Source organism: Canis lupus, chromosome 13, assembly GCF_048164855.1.
Source record: "Canis lupus baileyi chromosome 13, mCanLup2.hap1, whole genome shotgun sequence".
Taxonomy (NCBI): Eukaryota; Metazoa; Chordata; class Mammalia; order Carnivora; family Canidae; genus Canis; species Canis lupus.
The window spans coordinates 41,573,493-41,595,477 of record NC_132850.1 but is presented as its reverse complement, the minus strand read 5'-3'; the positions used below and the strand labels follow the sequence as shown (position 1 = coordinate 41,595,477).

Sequence of the window (21,985 nt, the reverse complement as noted above, 5' to 3'; positions counted from 1 at the left end):
CATCTCAGTGACAGCCCCCGCCAAGAAGGAGCAAAACAAATTTTAAGAAGGGCTGCAACAGAAACATTACTGTTAAATCCAGCAGCAAGACAAGGACAACCACAAACACTACCACCACAGTCAATTCTCAATTCTTCTATACTATACTGTGTGGGTAATATGCAAATTAAAAAAAAAAAAAAAACAGAAAAAAGAGGTTTTAAAAAAATCTTTATGATTAAAAATTAATTAAATTAGATTAATTAGGCTTAGATTCACTATAGGCCATGGAGTTTACCTTCTGGCAGGGGAAACAAATGATAAACAAGAGGCTATGTCAGACAATTGTGAAGAAAAATAAAGCAAGGTTAAGGGACTAAAAGGTGATTAAAGGAAGGTGGGACTTTACACAAGGTGGTGAAGGGAGGCAACCTGACAATGACATTTGAGAGGAGACTGAATGCAAAAGAAGAGCTAGTGCTCACGTGTTCCAAGCACAGGGACCAGCAGGTCCACTGACTTTGAGGTGGACTCCAAGGGGGCCAGGGAATGGAAGCGGTGTGGTTGGACAAGAAGTCTGCAGCTAGGTCATACCAAGCCCTCAAAGAAGGAGCAAGGATTCCCTACTTTATTTTCAGTAAAATGTAACCTCAAAGGGTTTTTTAGAATAGGAGACTAACGATTTGATGACTGTTACTGACTATTGCTTTTTCAACCACGAAAATTCAATGAAAACAATTAAAGCTAATAACAAAGGTTTGTAATGTGAATGTTTAAATAATCAATACCAAAAATCAACAGCTTTTATACCTCATAATTAGTTATACACCAAATGAATGAATTATTTTTACTATTTCTCAATAATAATACTTAAGAGGAATACAGGATTTAATTTTAACATTATTATTAAAATAACTGCATGGCAAGATCTCTCCTTATGTTACAGACAAAATATTTTAAAATAAGTCTCTGTAACAATTTGACTTTGTTAAAAAAAAGCAAAATAAAATAAAAAATGGAATATTCCATTATAATCACTGAATGAATCATAATACCATATTCACAATTACTTTTGTAATTAACTTTTAAAAAAATTCAGTTTTAAACAGGGTAAATACCTCATCAGAACAGGAAACAGAGCTGCTCGGTGGGCCGTTTTCACTACCGTATTATCTTCAGAAATGCTAAAATGTACTATCTCTTCCTTAAAGCTTCTGTCTTCAAGCAATCTTTGCAAGTTTTCCCTTTAAAAACGGAATATAGAACAAATCATCAGTTAATAATCAATGGTATTTTTTAAAAATGCAATATAGTAGTACAGTGATATGTATAATAGAAATATGAATTAATATATTATAGTTGACATTCATAAAGGAAAATTTTCAGGAAATGACAGGTTTTCAAATTTTAAAAAGTAAAGGTGATTATGAGGAATTAAAACTTAGTCAACAATTCAGCCATTTAAAAAAGATTAATACAAAAGCTTTCTTCAGTTCTTATAGAGAGTGATCATGATTCCCTAAGTAATCACAAAGATTCTGACATCACTGAAGCAACAAGAAATGATATAGCCTTCTCTTTTCTACCTTATCTTTGGAGAAGCACTCTTAATACACAAATATACTTTGAGTTTTCATTTTTTACCTGAAAATAGCCTTACGATTATAGTCAAAAAGGGAAATTTCCCAGGCCTTCACAAAATTATTTTAGAAGAGGTGCTCAGGTAGAAAGGTAAAAATCAGCCAAAGAAATAGCATTTCTTTAGCTTCAAATAACTTACCTGTAAGGGAGGATATGTGGATGTTTATATGTCATTATACAATCCAGGGCTATTTTTTGCACTGTTTGATCTTGATGTAGCAACAACTAAGAATAATATTTTATAGAATAAATTAATGAAGTCACATATACACATATCATGGAATAGTAATTTACTTGGGTTAATGTAAATTAGATTTCTTAGAATCTAAATTTTTTAGACGTGGGTTAAAGGTGATCCCTGACAACAGCCTTACATTTTCCCAGAAGTGCAGCATGAACAGAATATGTGCAATGAACTAAGTGGAAACAAAACTCTGACCCCTGAATCCTACATGCCAGACTCTCGGGTTTATCAGTCTTCTGGTCAAGGCCAATTCCCTACATAAATTTGGGTTCATACCAGCTGGGCTGGTCCCATGATGACAGAAAGCTCCCATAATGCCGTGAAAGTAATGGCAGTCAGTAAGATGCCAGGAAAGAGGGCCTAGTACAGAGCCTCTCAGATCAGATGGTTTAGAATTTAGCTTCCTACAGATTTGAGCTCTGGCTTTATAAACAAACTGTATCTGAATTATGGGCATAATGAGGATAAATTCTGCTGAAATCATATAAGTTCCATCTAAAAAAATCCAAATGAGGGGATCCCTGGGTGGCTCAATGGTTTAGCGCTGCATTTGGAACAGGGCCTGATCCTGGAGACCCGGGATCAAGTCCCACATTGGGTTCCCTGCATGGAGCCTGCTTCTCCCTCTGCCTGCATCTCTCTCTCTCTCTCTCTCTCTCTCTCTCTGTCTATCATGAATAAATAAAACCTTTAAAAAAATAATAAAAGACATCCAAATGAAAAAAGGAAATCTTGTTTCCCCAGATGGCTTAGAATGACATCCAATGCTTACTCTGTTTCTGATATTAAATTTTTTTCTGCAATCTTTTCTATAACTGAAGATTATACATGTGACTGCAAAAGATACTTACTCCAACTATCAGCTTTTACTCAGTGTAATAGATCCTGAAATCCCAGCACTCTGTAACGTTACCTTACCTAGAAGTGAAAAGTAGCTAGCTTCTTTTGACACAGCCTCCACTGTTAATACAGCTGATCAAGGTTTAGACACCTGAAATGTGTTTATAATCAACAAAATAGCTAAAGTCTAAAACTGTTTATCAAGATACAGAAAATAGTTATTAATTTTTACAACACAGTACTTAAAATGTAGACATGGGCCCTATTCATCAACAATTATTAAAAGCCTAAAAGTTATTTTGGTAAACAACAGAGAAAAGTCACAAAGAACTGCAGTGGCAAAAATTTATTTTACTTACCTGAAGATATAGCTCATATAATCTGGATTCCAGATATAGGGCGCGTGGATTTGAAAACTTAGAGAAAACTTGCAAATGAGCAATTAACTGCCTAAAAAAGAAAAACCAAAAACCATAGGGTAATACAGAATTAAAGAAAAGAGATTTTCTTTTTTTTGGAGGGGGGGGGGAGAGAACACACATGTTGGGGGTAGAGGGTGGTGAGCAGAGGGAGAGGGAGATGGAGAATCCCAAGCAGGCTCCACTCCTAGCATGGAGCCCAACATGGGGCTCGCTCTCATGACCCTATGATTATGACCTGAGCCAAAATCAACAGCTGGATACTGAACCAGCTGAGCCACTCAGGCACCCTCAGAGATTTTCTTAAGATGATAGTACCCACCAATTTTAGTCTCTCTGACAAGTATGCCAAATGCCCTGACTATAGTTTCACTGTTAATTAAACAAACAAGTTTTAACTATTTGCATTTAGGAACTTATTCTCCAGAATTCTAAATCTTAGGCAGGACTTCCTCTGAAATCCAGGCTTCCCTACCCCAGAGAGTCATTCAGGATGTGCTTAGAATGGTTTAAATTAAACCAGACACAGGAAGAAAGTAATCAAAACAACGAAATATTGCAAACCTGAACACAGATAATTTTTGGAATGATTCCTTTTCTAGGTTCTATGCAGGAGAAAGGAAGATTGGTACATTGTACAAAAAGGTACATTCTTCCTCACTTTCATATGACATAAACACTGATGTCAGGAGCCAGAGGTCCATATGTAGATAACCATAGCTCTTGCTTAAACCAAGAAGGAAAATGAAAGAACAACATTCTGTGGTCAAAAGTTAAACACAGAGATGAGACAGCAAGCCAATTACATCACCCACTGAAAGAGGTCGAGAAGAGAGCTTCTACAATAGCTACTCACTCGACTTCTTAATCCACAGGCTCCAGGAAGCTTTAAAAATATTTGGGAAACAAACTGTTTTATCTCTACATATAATTGATAAGAAGTATTAAGGCTTAAAAAAAAACAAACAAACCTTGAATGAATAAACAGTCACAATTTGGGGGGATTTTATTTGCCTATCTCAAGAACAAAAGTGGGGAGAAGTGAGGAGACAGAAAAAACAAGCTGTGTGTGTAGTACTGACTCAGGGGGATGGGACTGAGTGCTTCAGAGCCTCATCTTCCTCATCTGGACAAAGACAAGACCCCCTGGACTTTGTGCAAAGACTGAACAACAACAACAAAAAAAGTTGTGGGGCCTCTGCTCCACAAAATAAATTGCTCCTGGGCACAAAAATGCAAAACTGTAAAAGTCCTACTAGTTAATACAGACAAAATAACCTGGCCATTATGACCTTCTTATATATGATAGAGAAATACGGTAGCACTTTTGCTTATATTTAGCTTATGTGCCAACCTGTCTACATTATGTGTTTGGTTTTGTTATCAAACACTAATTTATGTGATGCAATGAAAGTATTTTGTAGATGTTCGTATTTATAATCAGCTGACTTTAAAGGGGATTGCCCTCAATAATGTGCACTGGCCTCATCCATGAAGCCCTAAGCGCAAAACTGGGTGTCTCCCAGAAAGATGGAACTCTACCACAAGACCAGGACACAGAAATCCTACTCTGTGAATTTTGAATTCAAGGCTACAATAAAATCCTGCCTAATTTTCCAGCCTGCTGTCTTGCCCTACAAACTGTGCACCTACTGGGTGCCATAATCGTGTGAGCCAATTCCTTACAATAAACCTGTTTAGTCATACATATGTACACCCTCATCGTATTGGTCTGCTTCTCTGGAGAGCTCTTATATAATTATCACCAAGCCCTTGCAGTTTTACAAAGTAACTTAAAATTTTCTTTTGAAACATCCATTCTTTTCCAACATTTATTATTATTATTTTTATGAGCTATGTAGCCTTCAAGACCCAGAGAGGGGCGCCTGGGTAGCTCTGTCAGTTAAGCATCCGACTCATAGCTCACTCAGTTAAGATCTTGATCTCAGGGTCGTGAGTTCAAACCCTGTGGGGGGCTCCATGCCCAGGGTGGGGCCTACTTAACAACAAAATAAAAAAAGAGTCAAAGAGAACAGAAGCCAATTTACATGTTTTCAATAAATACTCGTCATCAAGGAGCATGTTCTATGAAGGATTATGAATGTATTGAGGGGACACTAGGAATGTGATTACCCATTTACTCACATTTTCAATGGTGTATGTTAGCAGTATTCTAATTTTGGCTACAGGGGGCAGAAAAATTAAGATGCAGACCTTATCTTTGGACTTTCTGATTTACCCGGCAAATCTGTAAAAAAGTAACTAACATCCAAGGTAAGGAGAAGCACCATGCTAGAGGTGTGGACACCTGTTCTGACAGTCTGAAGCTGAGTTACTTGAACCTGCAGTCTAGAAGACAGGAGAAACGTTGGTGAAGAAGTAGCACAGGAACTGTTTCTGGAAATAGGAGCAGAATTTCAGTCAGCAGAAATGAGGCAGGGCCACAGAAGGAGGGGAGGACATAGCAAAGGTCCAGGGGTGAGAAAGGAAGAGACATGACTGGTTAAATAGCTTATTCAATTATTCAGCAAAGAAAGATGAGGACTAATCTTCTGCTAGCTATCTGCTGAGAAAGCAGAAAACAGCAATCTTTCTCTGAAAGGAAGCAGCAGGGGATAGTTCGTTCGCTCAGGGTTCTATCAGGTAGAAACAGGACGGAGCTACAGCATGAGGAAGCGTGGCCATGCTCCTTCGTGCCCCTGTGCTTTGCACACTGCTTCTACGAGCTGGCAGGGGCCTTCCCTGCCCAGCTGCCCTTTGCCTTTCAGCCTCAATGGGGCCCTTCCCTTGTAACAGTCTTCTCGTTATGGTGGAGTTAAGTCATCTTTTAGTATGCTCCTAGAACTCCTCGGTGTTTTGGTTGTTTCTCTATTTGTCCTCTCCTAGAACTCCTTTAAAAACACTTCTTCTATAAAAATATTCAACCAGGCGTTAGACTGTGCTTCCTGTATAGCAGAGGCTAAGTAAGTACCCTTCATCTTTGTAGCCCGATACTTAGCAAAAGGCACCCAATACAGCTGCTGATTGGATGGACTAGTAAGTGGCTCGCGGGAAGACTGGACAGGTAGGTGTATCAGATTGAGATCTAAAGTGTTAAAATAACACAGTAGGACGGATACACGGGTCCTTGTTGCCCTTAATTCAGTCTTCAAGGAAGCTGCAGTAACTTTTGAAAGCCTGATCACTCCTACTTTCTCTAAGGTTTCTTAACAACTTAGGTAAATGAACAACCCAGAGAACAGGAAAGAGAATGTAAAAACATGGAAACAAAAAAGGCAACCAGACAGAAGTCAAACGGCAAAGTGAAAGTGCTGATGCATGCATTTGTTTTAAGAGAAGGGATATTCCATTACGTGTTCCCCTAGAACACAACCTTAACACATGGTGCCATGAAAGTGACGGGCAAAGGCCAAAGAGTATTCAATCATTCCAGGCCCAATGCTCTATTTGTAAAGAGAACTTACGATGAGAGAATCCTAAAAGTCCCAACTCTGAGTCTGAGACCAAATAAAAAACAAGTAACAACAAGCAAGCAACCAAACAGCTCTGAAGGTAGGATGTTTTCTTTGGGCTATAAAACAAAATCCCAGGGGGATGCAGCACTTCAATTAACTATCTGAAGCCTTGTCCAAGGCCTTGTCACACATAGGCCATCAGAGGTCTCCCCATTTCTCCTAGAGCCCTGTATCTGTGCGCTTTCAGCAACACTGAATTTACTTTGCTGCAGCTCTTCTGGTCTTTTTCTTCTGTGAGGGTTCATCTACGGGCACCGCCTCCTCCTCCAGCTCTTCATCATCTCCAGCAGCAGGTTCCTCTTCTACTTCCTCTGCTGCCACCCCCTTGGCTTTCCTTCGCAGATCCTGGGTCGGAGCAACTTGCAGGTCTGCTGGGTAATACTCATTGCTACAGTGAAAAGAGATGAAGGTGAAATGTCCTCATTCTGTTTATGACAGATGTGTGACCATGGTTCATAGAGTCACATGCTGAAAAGTCATCAATGGCACCTTAGCCAAGCCTCCTCACATTCTTTTTTATTCAGCCCAGCTTAAGTACCCTACTTGACAAATCTATTGCTAACTGCAGTTATGCTTTTAAAATCCCACTGTTACACTGCCATGAAAAGTCCCTTTTGGACTGAATTGAAATCAGTGTCCCTGTTTCTGGAACCATAATTGGAGGAGGGTGGGTGTCGGACTGGATTATGTTAAATAATTAAAGCATAGCATTAAGACCATGCTGGTCACTCTGCACCAGCCGCTTTCTACTTTGCCAGTGTTCTTTTGCAAATACAGTGCCACAACAGAATTCCGTCCTCTGGACGTGGTCTAAGACAGACGGACTGTCAACTCCGTGGCTATGGGGACAGTCATGACATAACACAGACTCAAACTGGATGTCCAGGCAATGAAAATCAGTCAGTCTTTATCTTCTGTCTCTTTAAACTAAGCTTGTATACTTGGTGTTCACATTTATTTCATGACATTCAATCCCTTTGTGACCCACTATTCTAAGGAACTACTATCATCTTGAAGGCTGTCACAGAGTGCACTGGTTTTGTGTTCCTTTAATTCATTCATCCAACAGTTATTCATTTGTTGTCTGTTTTGTGCATGGCACTGGGCTATGGATATAAGGAAACTGATCAGATGGACTTTAAAGTCTGCATCCAAAAACATACTGGTGAAACATGTTTGCGGATAGCACCCTACCAACCTGGAAGTAACCCCAGGTTAATTATGTTAAACTCCTGGTAAATATACTAAACTGCACCTGGAGAGCTGGGAAGCTACACCTCATTCACCTTCGTATTCTCACCCAGCACGGTCTAATGCTTAACACATAAAAAATGGATGAATGAATAAAATGAGCAAAGTTGCTGTGTCAGTTAACAACCATACCATCATCCATTTAATGACGTCTCTGCTGTATTCTCAACACTCAGTTAACCATATAGGACATATTTGTTTAAACCTTTTCTCCATGCTCAGCATGTTCCCTCATGTTTATTAAGTAAGATAATTCAGAGCATTTACAAGCATGCTCCCAATACGCAGCAAGTACTCCTTAGATGTCACCTATTTCACAGTATTGTTGCCATTGTTGGTCATTCCAGCTTCTGGTTTGCTCCTCTCAAAGAATGCTTACAACAGATTCACGAATTAGTTCTAATATTGAATTGTTTGAAACATATTTAGAAATGCAAACTTCTAGTCAAAAAATAAAAAATAAAATAAAATAAAATAAAAAGCCTAAAATATATTTTGAAGATGGAATTAAAGGTGATATTTAAGTTTTCCATTAGCTTGGATCATCTATAAAAGTATTTGCTTTAAAAACTGTGTATCTTTAGTTTCTAAGTCTTCTTAAATGCAGAAACCACTTCTTTTTCAGGCTCCTTTCCCCATCTCCAGTAATCCATTTGTAACCTACTTCTTTTTTTAGGGAAAAATTTGGAAACTCAACATAGTGAGAAACTGATTTCCTATTAACACCGTTAGTCCTAGCTTGCATATGTATAGCTCTTTGAAATTCACAAAACAACTGATAAACATTATTTTGCCTTCAAAACAAGGCAAGGAAACTAAATATCACTGTCTTCATTCTATAAATACAATTAAGCCTGAAGAGTTACGTGAAAAAAATCACTACTCTTCTACCACAGTATCGACTGACCTGCCTGAATCTTTGCTTCAATTAGTCACATAAACTTTTCTACTTATGCACTGGATCCTATCTTCTTTTAACTATTCAAAGACAGCACTCCAACAATTTTATTCCCTTTCTTGCATTACGAATTTTCCCTCCCTTCTGGATCATTCATACCAGCATGATACAGATTTATGCTGTTTAAATCTTAAATAGCAACCTAGCAACAGCAGCTCTCTCTGCTCTCACATCTCCCTCCACCTGTCTGCTTCCTTTTTCACAAGAAGTGTCCATACTTGTTTTTGTTTTACATTTCCTTTTAAGCTCATTTTAATCAAGCTTTATCCCCTACCCAGTTAACCAAAACAACTCTTGTTAAGGTTACTTCTAAAGCCAATGGTCAAGTCTTATGCTTCATCTGACTGGTGTCTCAGATACGTCTGATCCAAGTCATTACTCCATTTTGAAATACTTTTTTAACTTAGCTCCTGGGATACTACGAGGTCTTGGTTCTTCCTCTGTCACTCTGTCCTGGCTTCCTTTGCTGGTTCCTTATCTCCAATCTCTAAATATCATTATTAGTCCTTGGAAGTCTTCTCTCTCTACATATGCATTTAGGCATGGCCTCATTCCCCATCTCCTAATTTAAGAAATCATCTGTATACTAATGATTTTCCAATTTATAATCTTTAGGCCAATATTCCCCTTGAGTCTATACTCCAAATCCAACTGTCTACTTATTACCCCTACTTAGATGTCTATTCAGTATCCCAAACTGAACACGTCTAAAAATGAACTATCTTCCCTCACAAATCTGCGAACCTCTGCAATCCTCCAATCTCAGTAAATGGTGACTCTTCTTCCAGTTGCTCAGATCAAAACCTTAGGGACATCCCCAGTTGCTCCTTTTCACCTTCCTCTACCACTCCCCAGCCCCCCCAAGACCCAGACATCTGATCTGTTGGCTGACCAAACCCCACAGAGGCTGATCTGGTTGCAATCCTTCAAAAATATTTTTTACTGAGTTGAAATCCAAGAATATCCAGAATTCAACCACCTCTCATCAGTTGCACTATGTACAAGGTATAACTAGTACCTAGTACCTTGGTACCTTGGTCAAGTAACCATCATTTCTTGCCTGGACTTTTATAATCTCTGAAACTGGTAGGTCTCTCCGCTTTGGCCAACCTACAGTCTATTCTCAACATGACAGCTAGAAAAATCCTCAGGAAAATTTAAGTCATGTCCTGACTGTTGAAATCTTCTAATGGCTTTCCATTTCACTAACAGAAAAAAACAAAGTCCCTTACTATTACTTAAAGACCTCACACAATTTGTCCTGTAAGTTTTTGCCCTCATCTTCAACTACTTTCTCCAAGGGTCACTGCTGCAGCCACTCAAATCTCCTGGCTGTTCCTCAAACAAACCAAGCATGCTGTGGTTTGTAGCCTGCTTACTACACCAAGAATATTTTCCCATATGATGAAACACTAATGGAAAATATATATTTTTATTGAATAATTAGTACTGCTCTTTACAATACATCCCTTATCTTTAGTTTTAAAGCAATCCAACTATCACACAACCTATCTAGTCAAAACAAAACAATGCTCCAGAAAGTTCTTGTTATCCTTTGAGAATACATTCCATCAGCATCCTGGGAAACATTGGGAGGCTCACAAAAGAGTGTCAGGGGTTGTGTTACTGGAAAGTACTTTAAAGCCTCAGGCAGGCAATAAAATGACAAACAGGGCAAGAAATAACAAGGGCTTTATACATTGATCTAATATGATGGCCTTTTTTGTTTTGTAACCTGGAATTTTAGATTTTTTAATTTAACCTGGAATTTCTATTAACAGCATTTATAGGCTGGTAAAATCCTGACTCATATAAAATCAAGTGGTGAATAAAACCAGTTGTTCTCTGAGAGAGCCAGTGCTTTATAGAGGTGTCAATGATCTGAAAACGTGACAGACATATAAAAACACTGAGGCTACTTGGGAGCTTAAGACTTTGCATCTTCTCTTCCTCACACCCTACCAGGATGTTCCTAGAAAGGAAGACTTACTTGATAAATCTCAAGAAAAGTGGGGAGAGTTCCCTGGACCGTGGCTCTATCCTCTCTGGGAATTTTGCCAGAGCTCGCCAGAGCAAAAATCGAAAGTTGGTGTGGTCCAATCTTTCCCGACAGTCAGTTTTCGACACTAACTGCTCATGATAAAGAGCTCCAACATCTCCTTCCTGAGTCTGCTCCCAACTTTCATCTCCAATGGACTTCTCATCTCTGACATCATTTTGTAGCTCCTTCTCTGCAAGGAAAAGGTCAGAACCGTTAGAGAAATGTAAACATCTGTCCTATGTGTTTCTTCAAGTGGGTGCATTTCTTTCTCTAGTAATATGAGGAAACAATAAACTATATCCAAAGATCATCAAAATAATAAATTTCTCATTTGTTTTCCCATTCATGTGCAATTAAGCAGGAAAAAAATTAAACAATCTCTTTTCTTCCCAGTCCCCCCTCCACTTCCGCTTACATACCAGCATGTACAGCTGCTTTTTCTAGATGTTCATAGTAGACCTTCCAAAATTGTTTATTTTCCATTTCGTGTGCATGAGAACTAAGAGAAAAGATCACAAAACAAAGTATGTGGAATAATCCTTTTTAAAAGATCTCTTGCAGGAAAAAAAAAAAGGTGAAAAGATATAACTAAAATTTAATTAGGTTATCCCCAAATATGGGGCTTAAAAATTTTGTACTTCTTTATATTTTTTAAAATGCCTGAACTGAGCAGGAATTATTATTACTACTATTATGATTATTGAGTATAGTTGACACACACTATTAGTTTAGGTGTACAACTTAATGATTTGACAAATTTATTACATTGTGCTATGCTCACCACATGTGTAGCTACCACCCGCTCCATTGCATTGCTATTACAATGTCACTGACTATATTCCTTAAACTCTGTCTTTTATTCTCATGACTCACTCCGTAACTGGAAGCTTGTATCTCCCACTCCCCTTCCCATTCTGCCCAACCCCTTCACCTCTTCCCCTCTGGCAACCATCAGTTTGTTCTTTGTACTTGTAGGACTGATTCTGCTTTTTGTTTATTTTTTTTTTAAGATTCCATTCATAAGTGGAATCACATGATACTGGTCTTTCTCAGTATGACTTATTTCACTTAGCATGATATCCTCTAGGTCCACCCATGTTGTTTCAAACGGCCTGATCTCATCCTTTTCTATGGCTGCATAATATTCCGCAGTATACCACACCACATCTTTCTTAACCATTCATTTATTGATGGACATTTAGGTTGCTTCCTTATCTTAGCTATTATAAACAATGCTGCAGTAAACATATGTCTTTTCAAATTAGTGTTTTTGTTCTTTGGTAAATACCCAGTAGTTGAATTACTGAATCATGTGGTATTTTTATTTTTAATTTTTTGAAGAGGAATTATTTTTAGAGTCATAAAATACTAAATAACATTTTTGAAAGCCTATAGATCCCTGTAAGAACACTTTTAAAGGTACAATAATGGGAACAGAGCATCAAGTATGAAGCATGGCACATTAAAGAAAGGAGAGAACTGGAGAGAGAACTTAGTTTGTTCAAAACTAATGTTAAATATTGGTTTTTCTTCACCGAATTAATATACTTATCATTAACAAAAAGGCAAAATAAATAATTACATGAAACATCTTTCAGAATTTGAAGCAATGAATCATTTAAGTGTTTATATAATCTGGTATCATAAAAACGATAGTCTCAAAATGTTTATAATCTTTCTGCCATTAATTTTCTAAGAATACTTTTTTTCCCCCTGTTCCTAATATCTTACTGGTCACCTCTAGCTCTGTGCCTGACCAGACAGGCTCCAGAGAGAGGATCAACAATTACCAGGACCCAGATGGAGCATGAGAAGGCCTTAGCCTAGCTCTTGGGGATCACTGACTATGGAGTTTGAAGGAGCAGGTCTGGCCCCTCCCGATCAACACAAGGCACCAAACCAGGGGCACAGGTAAGGACCAAGAACCTTCTTTTTCACATTTGGAGATTGGATATCATCTTTAATAGTAATCCCCCAGCTCAACACTCTTTTTACTGCCATAGAAGGTTGTGATTAAGTGTGTGTGTGTTGAGTGTGTGTCTGTGTTCCCGGACAGATGAGGGGCCAGTAGAGACTCTCAAGCAGGTCTCAGCCAATAGCTCTACTGAGGAGCAGCTGGAAGACAGTCTCCATAGAGACACAGGCTGGATTCCTGCCTCCCTTTTCCCTGAGCTGCTTTTCATGCATTCTGAGCCCCATGCCAGCCCAGATTAAAGGGCTTCTTAGTAAAGATCAGTCTCCAGTTCCCAGGCGTCACTTCTCTGACCACAGGGATGTCCCTGGGCAAAGTACAGACTGCTAGGCAAAGGTGGATAACCATTATACAAGACATGAACTATGTATGTTGTTGACTATACGTGACAAATAAATGTACTTAACTATACATGACAGATAGATGTACCCAGCAAGAGGACAGCCTACCAGCAATGGAGAACCATTAAAGGCATTCAATAACTGAGAAACCAACATTTTTGATAATGGGCTATTAGAAACACATATATCAGATTCTTCCCCCTAAGCACAATAAAGAAAATTATGAAGTTGATGTTAGAAGGCCTTGTCGTCATCATAATGGTCTAATGGTTCTAAAGGGCAGTAAAAAGAAGACAAATTAGTTCCAAATAGGAAAGAGATTGGTTTATTCTACTTCTGTCAGATAAAAACTGATGGTTAGGGTTTTGAGAGGTCACCCATGTTTCTAATCTGACAAAAAGCCAGATCAGACCATCTGAAGGCAAATGCCTGCAAAAGGACAGACTACATATAAGGCATAATATATGTATTTTCTATGTGATTATTAAGGTCCTTTTTAGAGCTATAAGGGAATTTTGGACACTGGACAACTAGGATTTTAAAAAGTCCTTATTTTTATTTTTTTAATTAATTTATTTTGTTTTTTTTTTAAGATTTTATTTATTTATTCATAGAAACAGAGAGAGAGAGGCAGAGACACAGGCAGAGGGAGAAGCAGGCTCCATGCAGGGAGCCCGACGTGGGACTCGATCCTGGGTCTCCAAGGATCATGCCCCAGGCCGAAGGTGGCGCTAAACTGCTAAGCCCCTGGGATTGCCCAAAAAGTCCTTATTTTTAAACTAAAGTTTGGCTCACTGACTCACTATATAATAAAATTTTGCAATTATTATACAATATCCTATTACTCTAAAAAATAATTCAGCAATAAAAAATGTTTCATAAAAAGTAAAAAGACAAAGTCCTCCAAAGTTATTTCGAAGCACAAAGAAACATACACAGAACAGTCAAACTGTTGAAAAACTTGGTATTAGAGAGTTAAGTGATGTTTACTTTTTCTTCACTTTGTCCAAAGGACTGGAGCTACAGATACTATACCTACCCATTCATTTAAATCACACCTAGATGGAGTATAATACTGGCCTGATCATTCTACAGTAGTTAAAACATAATAGTGTCATCATTGTAACCCATGTTTACCTTATTAGTTCAATAACAGGATCCCAGAGGGCACTGAAGTTAACATACAACATTCCTAATAAATAACGAAGTGGCACCTGCAATTATAGGAGACTAGTTTAGTAAATGGGTAATAAAGCAGAATAGAAGGCGTAAAGATACAAATATCCCAACTCAAGACAACTGGAGGTTGGAAAGAAGCCTGTGCTTTAAAGGAAAAAGCTGTAGGTACCACTCCAAACTTCAGTATATAATAATTTTCCAACTCTACCCCAAACGTCACTCGCTATTTAACAGAGAAGAATCCCTAAAGCAAACGTACTCAACACTTGCTCCAGATGTTCACAAAAGATGTAGAATTTGAAAAGACTTGTGATTAAATTCCCACCTAGCAAACACGTTCTTCCTGTCCCCTTGTAAGACAAAACCTAAAGGGTAAGCAGTAAGGCACAGATCCCCAAGAACCCAAGATAGTACACTGTAAATGGCAGCGAGGGTTTTATAAGCAGATGGCCGAGTTTTCAAACTCTAATGCATTACAGGCATTCAGTTCCAAAGGTCTAAAGTTTTCTCAGTTGCCTTGAGAACAATTGTCATTACTCACATCCCCATGTGTTAGGGAGGCATTATACACAATGGTAGCTTTATTATAATTGGGGGCGAGGTGTTTGTGACTATTTTAGCAGCAGAGCCCTTTTTCCAAACGAAACGTAGCAAAGGACGATAATATATAAAACAGGTTAAGGGCGGAACTGCTCTGATCTAAAGGGAATTCCTCTACTTGGCCTTCCTCCCAAAGGCATCTCTGATCCACATTCAACGGTCATGGATGAAAAATACCATACAAAAGGTAGGTGTGCCTGACATCCTGCGGTAGTGAACAGACCTGGAGAAGAGCATCAGGTTTTAAGCCTGATGTTGAGTGCTCCTGTTGCCATGTACTTCCTCCCTTCACGTATTATGTACATACTCAGGAGAATGGAGGAGGGTAAATTATTTCCACTGTTGAATAGGCTGGCAGAGCCATTTAATTCAAAGCATCTAAAAAAACTGTGGAGATTTACATAGCTTAAAAATTTTTAACTACTTGGTAGGTTTCTCTTTCCAAAAGCCAGCAAAACAGATCATAAAGCATAATTAAGTTCAAAAAACATGGACACTTTTTTATACCTCCTGCAATGGCCCATCAGGGACTGTTGCCTGCACCACATCATGTCTTAGTTTTCTCAAGTGAAGAAGTTTCTCTCTGTAATCACTCACAGTTGCTGGAACGAGTTCTGCCTGTCGTAACACAGCAAAGGCAGACTGACGCTCTGAAAGCCCATCATCCTGAGTGAATGGAGAAAACCAAGGAGGCAGGTCAGTACTTTGATTTCCCAAAAAAGACCATGAAATGGAGCCAAAGTTCTAAAAAAAGAAAAACTGGGATATGTTAATGTTTGAAATTAAATAAGCAACACTTTTTTGAGTAAATGATTAATTTTTCCTCATATCATTTTTTTCAAGAGATAATTTAAGATTAATGTTTAGCACAGAAATGACAAGTAAAAAATGGAAGACTAATTCTCAAAATGACTCAAATTGATTGGCCAAATTTGTTGAAATAAAAATGTGTATATATACTTCACTCTACAGTTCTGCTTTTAGAAGTAGTAATCTGCATTATGGGAATATTTCCCTATTCAAATACATCAGCATAAGGATGTTCACTACCCTTTTATTGGAAATGCTGAAAAACTACAAACAACCCATGTTAGAATCCGTCAGCAGAGAACTGGTTATGCAAGATATCTTCAACTGTGGTATAATGTTGAAGCTTCAAAAGAAATGAAGTAAGCCTACAGGTACTGATACGGAAAAACCTTCCATGAGGCCATTTGTTTAAATTATACATGTGGATACAAAAAATCTGAAAGAATATTCACCAATTACCAGTGAATTTTCAGTGTGGGCAGAAGTAAAAATTACAACAAAGAATTTCAGTTTTTAAGATAGACATTTGTACAACAGTGTTTGAACTTTCTGCACAAGTGTCCTTTTGGAAATAAAAAAAACTGAGTAATGTTTTTAACAAGTTATTCAAATTAACAGTGAAAATACCTCCATCATTTCTGGAAGTCGAACCTCAAAATGGTTTAGGATCCTTATTGTCAAGAGCCGAATCTAGACAAGGTAAAAGGCATGTTTCAAATTCCAAAGTTTACACAGAAGAAACTGATTTATAGACAGTGAGATTCCATGTTATATAGGACTAAGGAAAATAAACCACTTGTCAGAGAAATACATGTTATTCTATCCCTTATTTCATATTGGACACCAACCAAGACCTCATTCAAATAGTACATGGATCAGTTTAATGACCAGACTAGACTGAGAAGATAAAGTTTCCCAGAGAAGCACGTTTTCCTTTCAACTATGACACTATGAGCATCTCTGTAAATAAGTACAAAGAATCTCAATAAACTTACAATCCTGTTGCAATTAGTGATTTTTATTTGTATGTATTTGTGTATTTACGTACACTTGACCAAACAGCAGAATCACATAGGGGGCTTTAAAAAACTATGCAGATTTTTCTGTTTCAGCCCTATTGAGTCAGAATTCTGGCCTATGAGGATCTAGAATTCATATTTGTATTTAGCTTCCCAATTAATCCTGCTGCAATCAGCTTGTAGGTCAGTGTTCACGAATCACTGTTTTAAACAGAAATCACCCCACAGCAGCACTTTCTGATTAAGGGGCTCTGATAATGATGGGCAATACATACATATCAAAAGATGAGAGACCGAGAACATGTCACAAAACACCATTACCTTGGATAGACCAGTTGAAATGTTTGCTTGTAACTTGGGAAATAATTCCATTAAGGCTTCCTCAGAAAGTGGCCCTTTGCAGCCACATAATGATAACCTCTGATAATAGAGATCAGCTAACAGCAACACAGATGGCTCCAAGGGAAATGTTCTGCAACAAGATATTTATTAGACCCAACCTGCACCATACAGCCGACTATTTAGACTATAACAAAAACCACAGAAAATCATCACTGGTGAAGGGAATGTACAAGGAACCAAGTTAAAGCTTTATGTAGACATTTAGCATCATTTTAGAATCTGAGGCCTTGCAACAATGAGTGATGTGCTCAAGGACATACAGCTTAAGCGGAAGCATTCACATATATCCTATCCCTGTGGGAACTGCAGGGGGATGTCTCCTCAGAGGAAGAACACAGAAGCTGTGGCACCTGCCATAAGCTAACACGCTCCATTCGTAAGTCATTCTTATCATGACATACTTCAAGGATTTGAGATGGCTGAGGTGGCCTCACACACACCAAGAAAACAGCTCTTCCCCGCGGCTCAGAATCATAGTTTTGACTACATGCAAGGACTGTGCCTGCTGGAAGTTGGCTTGGTGTTGCAATCAAGAGAAAAGTTCCACAATGGCTCCTTGCTGGGCAGCCCCTCCCAGTGGCAACGCTCAGGTCTTCTGGGACAGGAACGCAGGGAGCCTCAGATCCCAGATCCCCCGATTTACTTCCTTGATGCTTCTCCGTTTCTGCTCAAATGTCTCCTTCTTGGTGAGGCCTTCCCTATTTGAAAGTGTCCTTGTTTCTAGCCCTTCAGACTCTCCCTATCCCGCCTCTGCTTTAATTTTCTTACCACTGTCTAATGTGCTATACAGTGTATGTATTATTTTGCTCAGTATTTCTTCTTGCTAGAACAGCAACTCCATGAAGGCAGAGTACTGTGTGTGTCTCACTCACTGAACGTGTCTCCCAGTGCCACGGCCTGCTACATGAGAAAAGCGAGTGAATATTTACTGAATGAAGGAAATGAATAAACCTGTTTTAAAATGCATAAAATGGATTAGAGTCTAGAAAAAGAAGTCAACTACTTTACCAGGTTTTACTTTAAGAAGGGGTACTGGGCTGAGTAGAAAACAGCTCCCCAGTAACAGCTCAGGGCTACTACCAAAGTCGGGAACAGGGTGACATCAACTTGCAAACAAACAATGCACTGGGCTATGTTTGTATGCAGTAAAAGGACCACAGGAAAGTATTCTGAAACGGTGAACGTGTGGAGATGAGACTAAGTGTAGTAGAAATATGTATGCTGGAAGTACTCGGGAAGTTACAGAAGGTCAACATGGGGAGATGCTAGGGTTGGGGACAATCTACAACACTAGTTTACACACATGGTAAAATACCTCTCCACAGAGATGGATCTGCATTTAAAGACCGTGTAAAGGATGGACTTATTTTAAGGATTCAGATCGATAACAAATTTCTAATATGAACACAACTAACGTATAAATAGATCAAACCAAGGACTTTCATTATGCCCAAGTTTTCACAAGAACAGAAGCTTTTATATTTTATTTGTGAGTAAGATAAACCGGGGGTGTATTTACTTACATTACTAAATTCTTCACGCGTTCCACAGGAACCAAATGAAGGAGTTCAGAAGATTCTTCCAAACTTAGCAGAGTATTTACAGCTTGACAAAGAACAAATAAGTTTCCTGAGGGCAGAAAAACAGGACTAACCATATAACTTATTCCTTTGACAGATTAACTACTAGACATCTCATTTATCTAATACTTGCTATTTATAGAAGTTGTTAAAGTGAATTTGTGCCTTCTAAAGAATCATCTGTCCAATATTCAGAATGTAACAAGAAGGAACTAAAAAGACAAGGTTTCCAAGTCATGTATTTTAGCTTTTTTAAGAAAAAAATATTCAAAAACAAAGAATACATGTTCCATTAATTAAGATGAGGAGGAAGTTCGATGGTCCCACACAATGGCATTACCCAAACTAGAAGTTTTAAGGAGATGCACTTGTACTTTTCAAAAGCTAATAAATTATTTTCCTTTAATTCGACATTCATTTATTCCTAGACCAGAGGCTGGCAAACTTTGGTCCACAAGTCAGACTTTTTGTAGCCTTCTTTCTATATGGCCCACAAGCTAAGAATGCTTTTTACATTTTTAAAGGGATGTTTGAAACAATAACCAAACAATAAAGAATATGCCACAGGGACTGAATATGAAAACCTATTTACTCTCTGGTCCTTTACATAAAAACTTTGCCAACCCCTGCTCCAGAGATGAGGAAAGTGCTGTCCAATACAGCTTTCTCCAAGGACAGCAGTGTTCTGTACTTGTGCCAATACGCAGCTGCAGTCCAAGCCACATGTGGCTATTGAGCACTTGAACTTGTGCTGAGTCTGCAGGGTCTGCTTAGTATCTAACAGAGAACCTAGCACAGTAAATAAACGAACTGCTATACATGATGTTCAAAAAGAAATAACTGCGCTAGGATGAAACAAAATACCTACTTTCAAACTGCTGTCCTAGGCTAGTGAGAGGAGATGTTCAAGTATGTAACTGGGAAGGGTGCTCCGGGCAGGGCAGGCTAATACTGCCAAGAAAGTCACGTAGGCCTTCCCAGAGGAGGCGTGCTTGAAGTGAGTTTTGAAAGAAAATCTGTAATCCAGAAAGGATTCCGGCAGAAGAAAGAGTCATGAGGGTAGTCAGAGGGCTGTAAGAGATAGTATCTCGCTCAGGGTAAGCAAATGGAAGTGCCTGGAGTCCAAGGTGTATATAGGGATGGCATGCGCATGGGACATTTCAAGGTGTGGCTTGAAAATGAGGCATCCTGGGTACCGGAGTGTCATACCCTCTGATGCTCCATCTTCAGATTCGGCTTGCCCTCATGCCACCCTGACCCAGTCACCCTGTGATGAGGCCCAAACGCAGCACCTCCAACCTTACTGTCTTTCTTCTGGATTTACCATAAAGGGGGGGTGTGTCAGAGCACAGTGTGAGCCCAGTCACTCTGGGTGTGCCAGACAGGAAAGAGAAGAAAACAAAGGGAGATTGTAACTGACCTTTTCCAAAGCTGCCTCTGTCAACATTCACGAAGAGTGACTCTATGAAGCATGTGACTAGTGGTATCACTTTCTCCTTCTCTAGAGGTCTGTACAAGAAGTTGAGAGACAAAGGGAAAAGTTCAAATTGGCATTCAGTGGCTTTGTCAGGGAATGGCAAGGAATGGCTAACAAATACTTAAATCAGCACACTAAGTGCCTCTTTCAAATCTAACCATAGTTTATTTTCTCACCTAATATGAGGTAACACGACAAGGGCTGCCCAAGACTGTGAGAGGTAAGTAATATCTTTATCTGGGGGTAGCTGAATTATAGACAAGAGATGGTCCAATACTGGGATCTGTTCTTTTCCTCCCTTGGGTCTAGTCTTCTTCTGCCTTAAATAGGATCTGAAGGAAAAGAAAAACGAATGTTTGAAAGAGGAGACAATATAATCGCTCTTGCCCTCTGAAGTTTGAAATAAACCTGGTTCCTCTCCATGCATGGAACATTTGTCCGGGGGAGGGAAGCAGTGCGTGAACATAAATAACTAAACAAATGGGACTCATTTACTGATTTTCAGTGAGAGGCTTTTTCGATGGCTTTGGTTCTACTTTCTTCTAATTTTCTATTTTAATTTGCTTTGTAACTTAAAGCCAAGTCTCTTCTGGTTTTAGCTGCTATTTCTGAATTTTCTGATTCATTCTGATTCGGTCTTTTCTGTTCACTCTGCTGATGGACATGTTTTTTGAACACTGGAGAGGTAATATGTTGTAATTAACAGACTTCCTCTAGTCCCTCCTTCCTTCCTGACACAAATTTTACTACTTTACAAATGTCACTGAAGTGATTACGATGGAGAAGTAACTTTCTCCACTTCTTAAATCTCATAGATGTTTACTCAATGACATTTTCTGACATGACATTTGGCTTTAGGTATCTGTGACTTTGGCACTATTCTTTGTTTGCCTCTTTTCCTTTTTGCCAATGAACTGCACCTAGGTTCTATTTGAAAGACAGAAATCTAATTGAAAGAAAAGCCAAAGAAACAGTACGTAAAATGATTTGTTCTGATTAATTTATCCCCCATGTCCAGTTTGGTTAGCTTGTGACACATGAGAAGTGGAAGATCAGGTTTCTATTCTTGTGTCTTTGTGATCATGAAAATTAACTTAAAAAGTTCTATTCTTTTTTGTTTCAGACTTACCAAGACATTGAATGTTTGGAAATTATAATTGTTTAGTTAATTTCACTGATAATTTCTGATAGTCATTATACTTTGATATAGTCTTTCTAGTAGTAAAGACTCAACAATCTACAAAAATCCTACGAGAAAACAGACGCTTTGAAAAAAAAAAAAAAGTGGGTCATTGCCCTGCTTCATCACACCTGCCAATGAGCTCCTCCAATAAAATCCACACTCTGAATCTCACCTTACAACGCCCCATGTGATCTGATACTGGCCTGCATCTCATTCTACTTTCCTCCTTGCTCAATGCTCTGTACCCACACAGGCTTTCTTTTTGTTCCTCAAACATACTGGACTTATTCATATCCTAGAACTTTTACACTAAGTCTTCCCTCCACCTGGAAAGCCTTTTGCCTAGATCTCTGCAAGGCTGCATCCTTCCCATCATTACAATTAGTCCAAAGGTTCCTTCCCCCAAGAGAAGTCATGTTGCCTTCCCATTCATTCCCCCTCTCAACACCTTAGTTTTATTTTTCTTTTTATTATTAAAATTTCCTTGCTTATTTATCTCACATCCCAAGAATGTCATCTCCTCAAAAAAAGGTA

At 38.6% G+C, this 21,985-nt stretch overlaps 1 protein-coding gene across 1 annotated transcript in view; it reads right to left on the bottom strand.

The window, feature by feature from the left end:
* The window catches only part of UTP20 (UTP20 small subunit processome component), a 95,675-nt gene that overhangs the window by 55,013 nt on the left and 18,677 nt on the right, over positions 1 to 21,985 (bottom strand). Inside the window, exons 13-25 of the mRNA XM_072773298.1 lie at positions 20,445 to 20,600; positions 20,212 to 20,300; positions 18,735 to 18,840; positions 17,131 to 17,281; positions 16,418 to 16,480; positions 15,488 to 15,646; positions 14,339 to 14,415; positions 11,308 to 11,387; positions 10,838 to 11,078; positions 6,841 to 7,026; positions 3,064 to 3,154; positions 1,760 to 1,845; positions 1,098 to 1,223 (exon numbers count right to left, since the gene is read on the bottom strand). Coding sequence (XP_072629399.1) covers positions 1,098 to 1,223; positions 1,760 to 1,845; positions 3,064 to 3,154; positions 6,841 to 7,026; positions 10,838 to 11,078; positions 11,308 to 11,387; positions 14,339 to 14,415; positions 15,488 to 15,646; positions 16,418 to 16,480; positions 17,131 to 17,281; positions 18,735 to 18,840; positions 20,212 to 20,300; positions 20,445 to 20,600 — 1,611 coding nt within the window. The remainder of the gene's footprint in view (positions 1 to 1,097; positions 1,224 to 1,759; positions 1,846 to 3,063; positions 3,155 to 6,840; positions 7,027 to 10,837; positions 11,079 to 11,307; positions 11,388 to 14,338; positions 14,416 to 15,487; positions 15,647 to 16,417; positions 16,481 to 17,130; positions 17,282 to 18,734; positions 18,841 to 20,211; positions 20,301 to 20,444; positions 20,601 to 21,985) is intronic.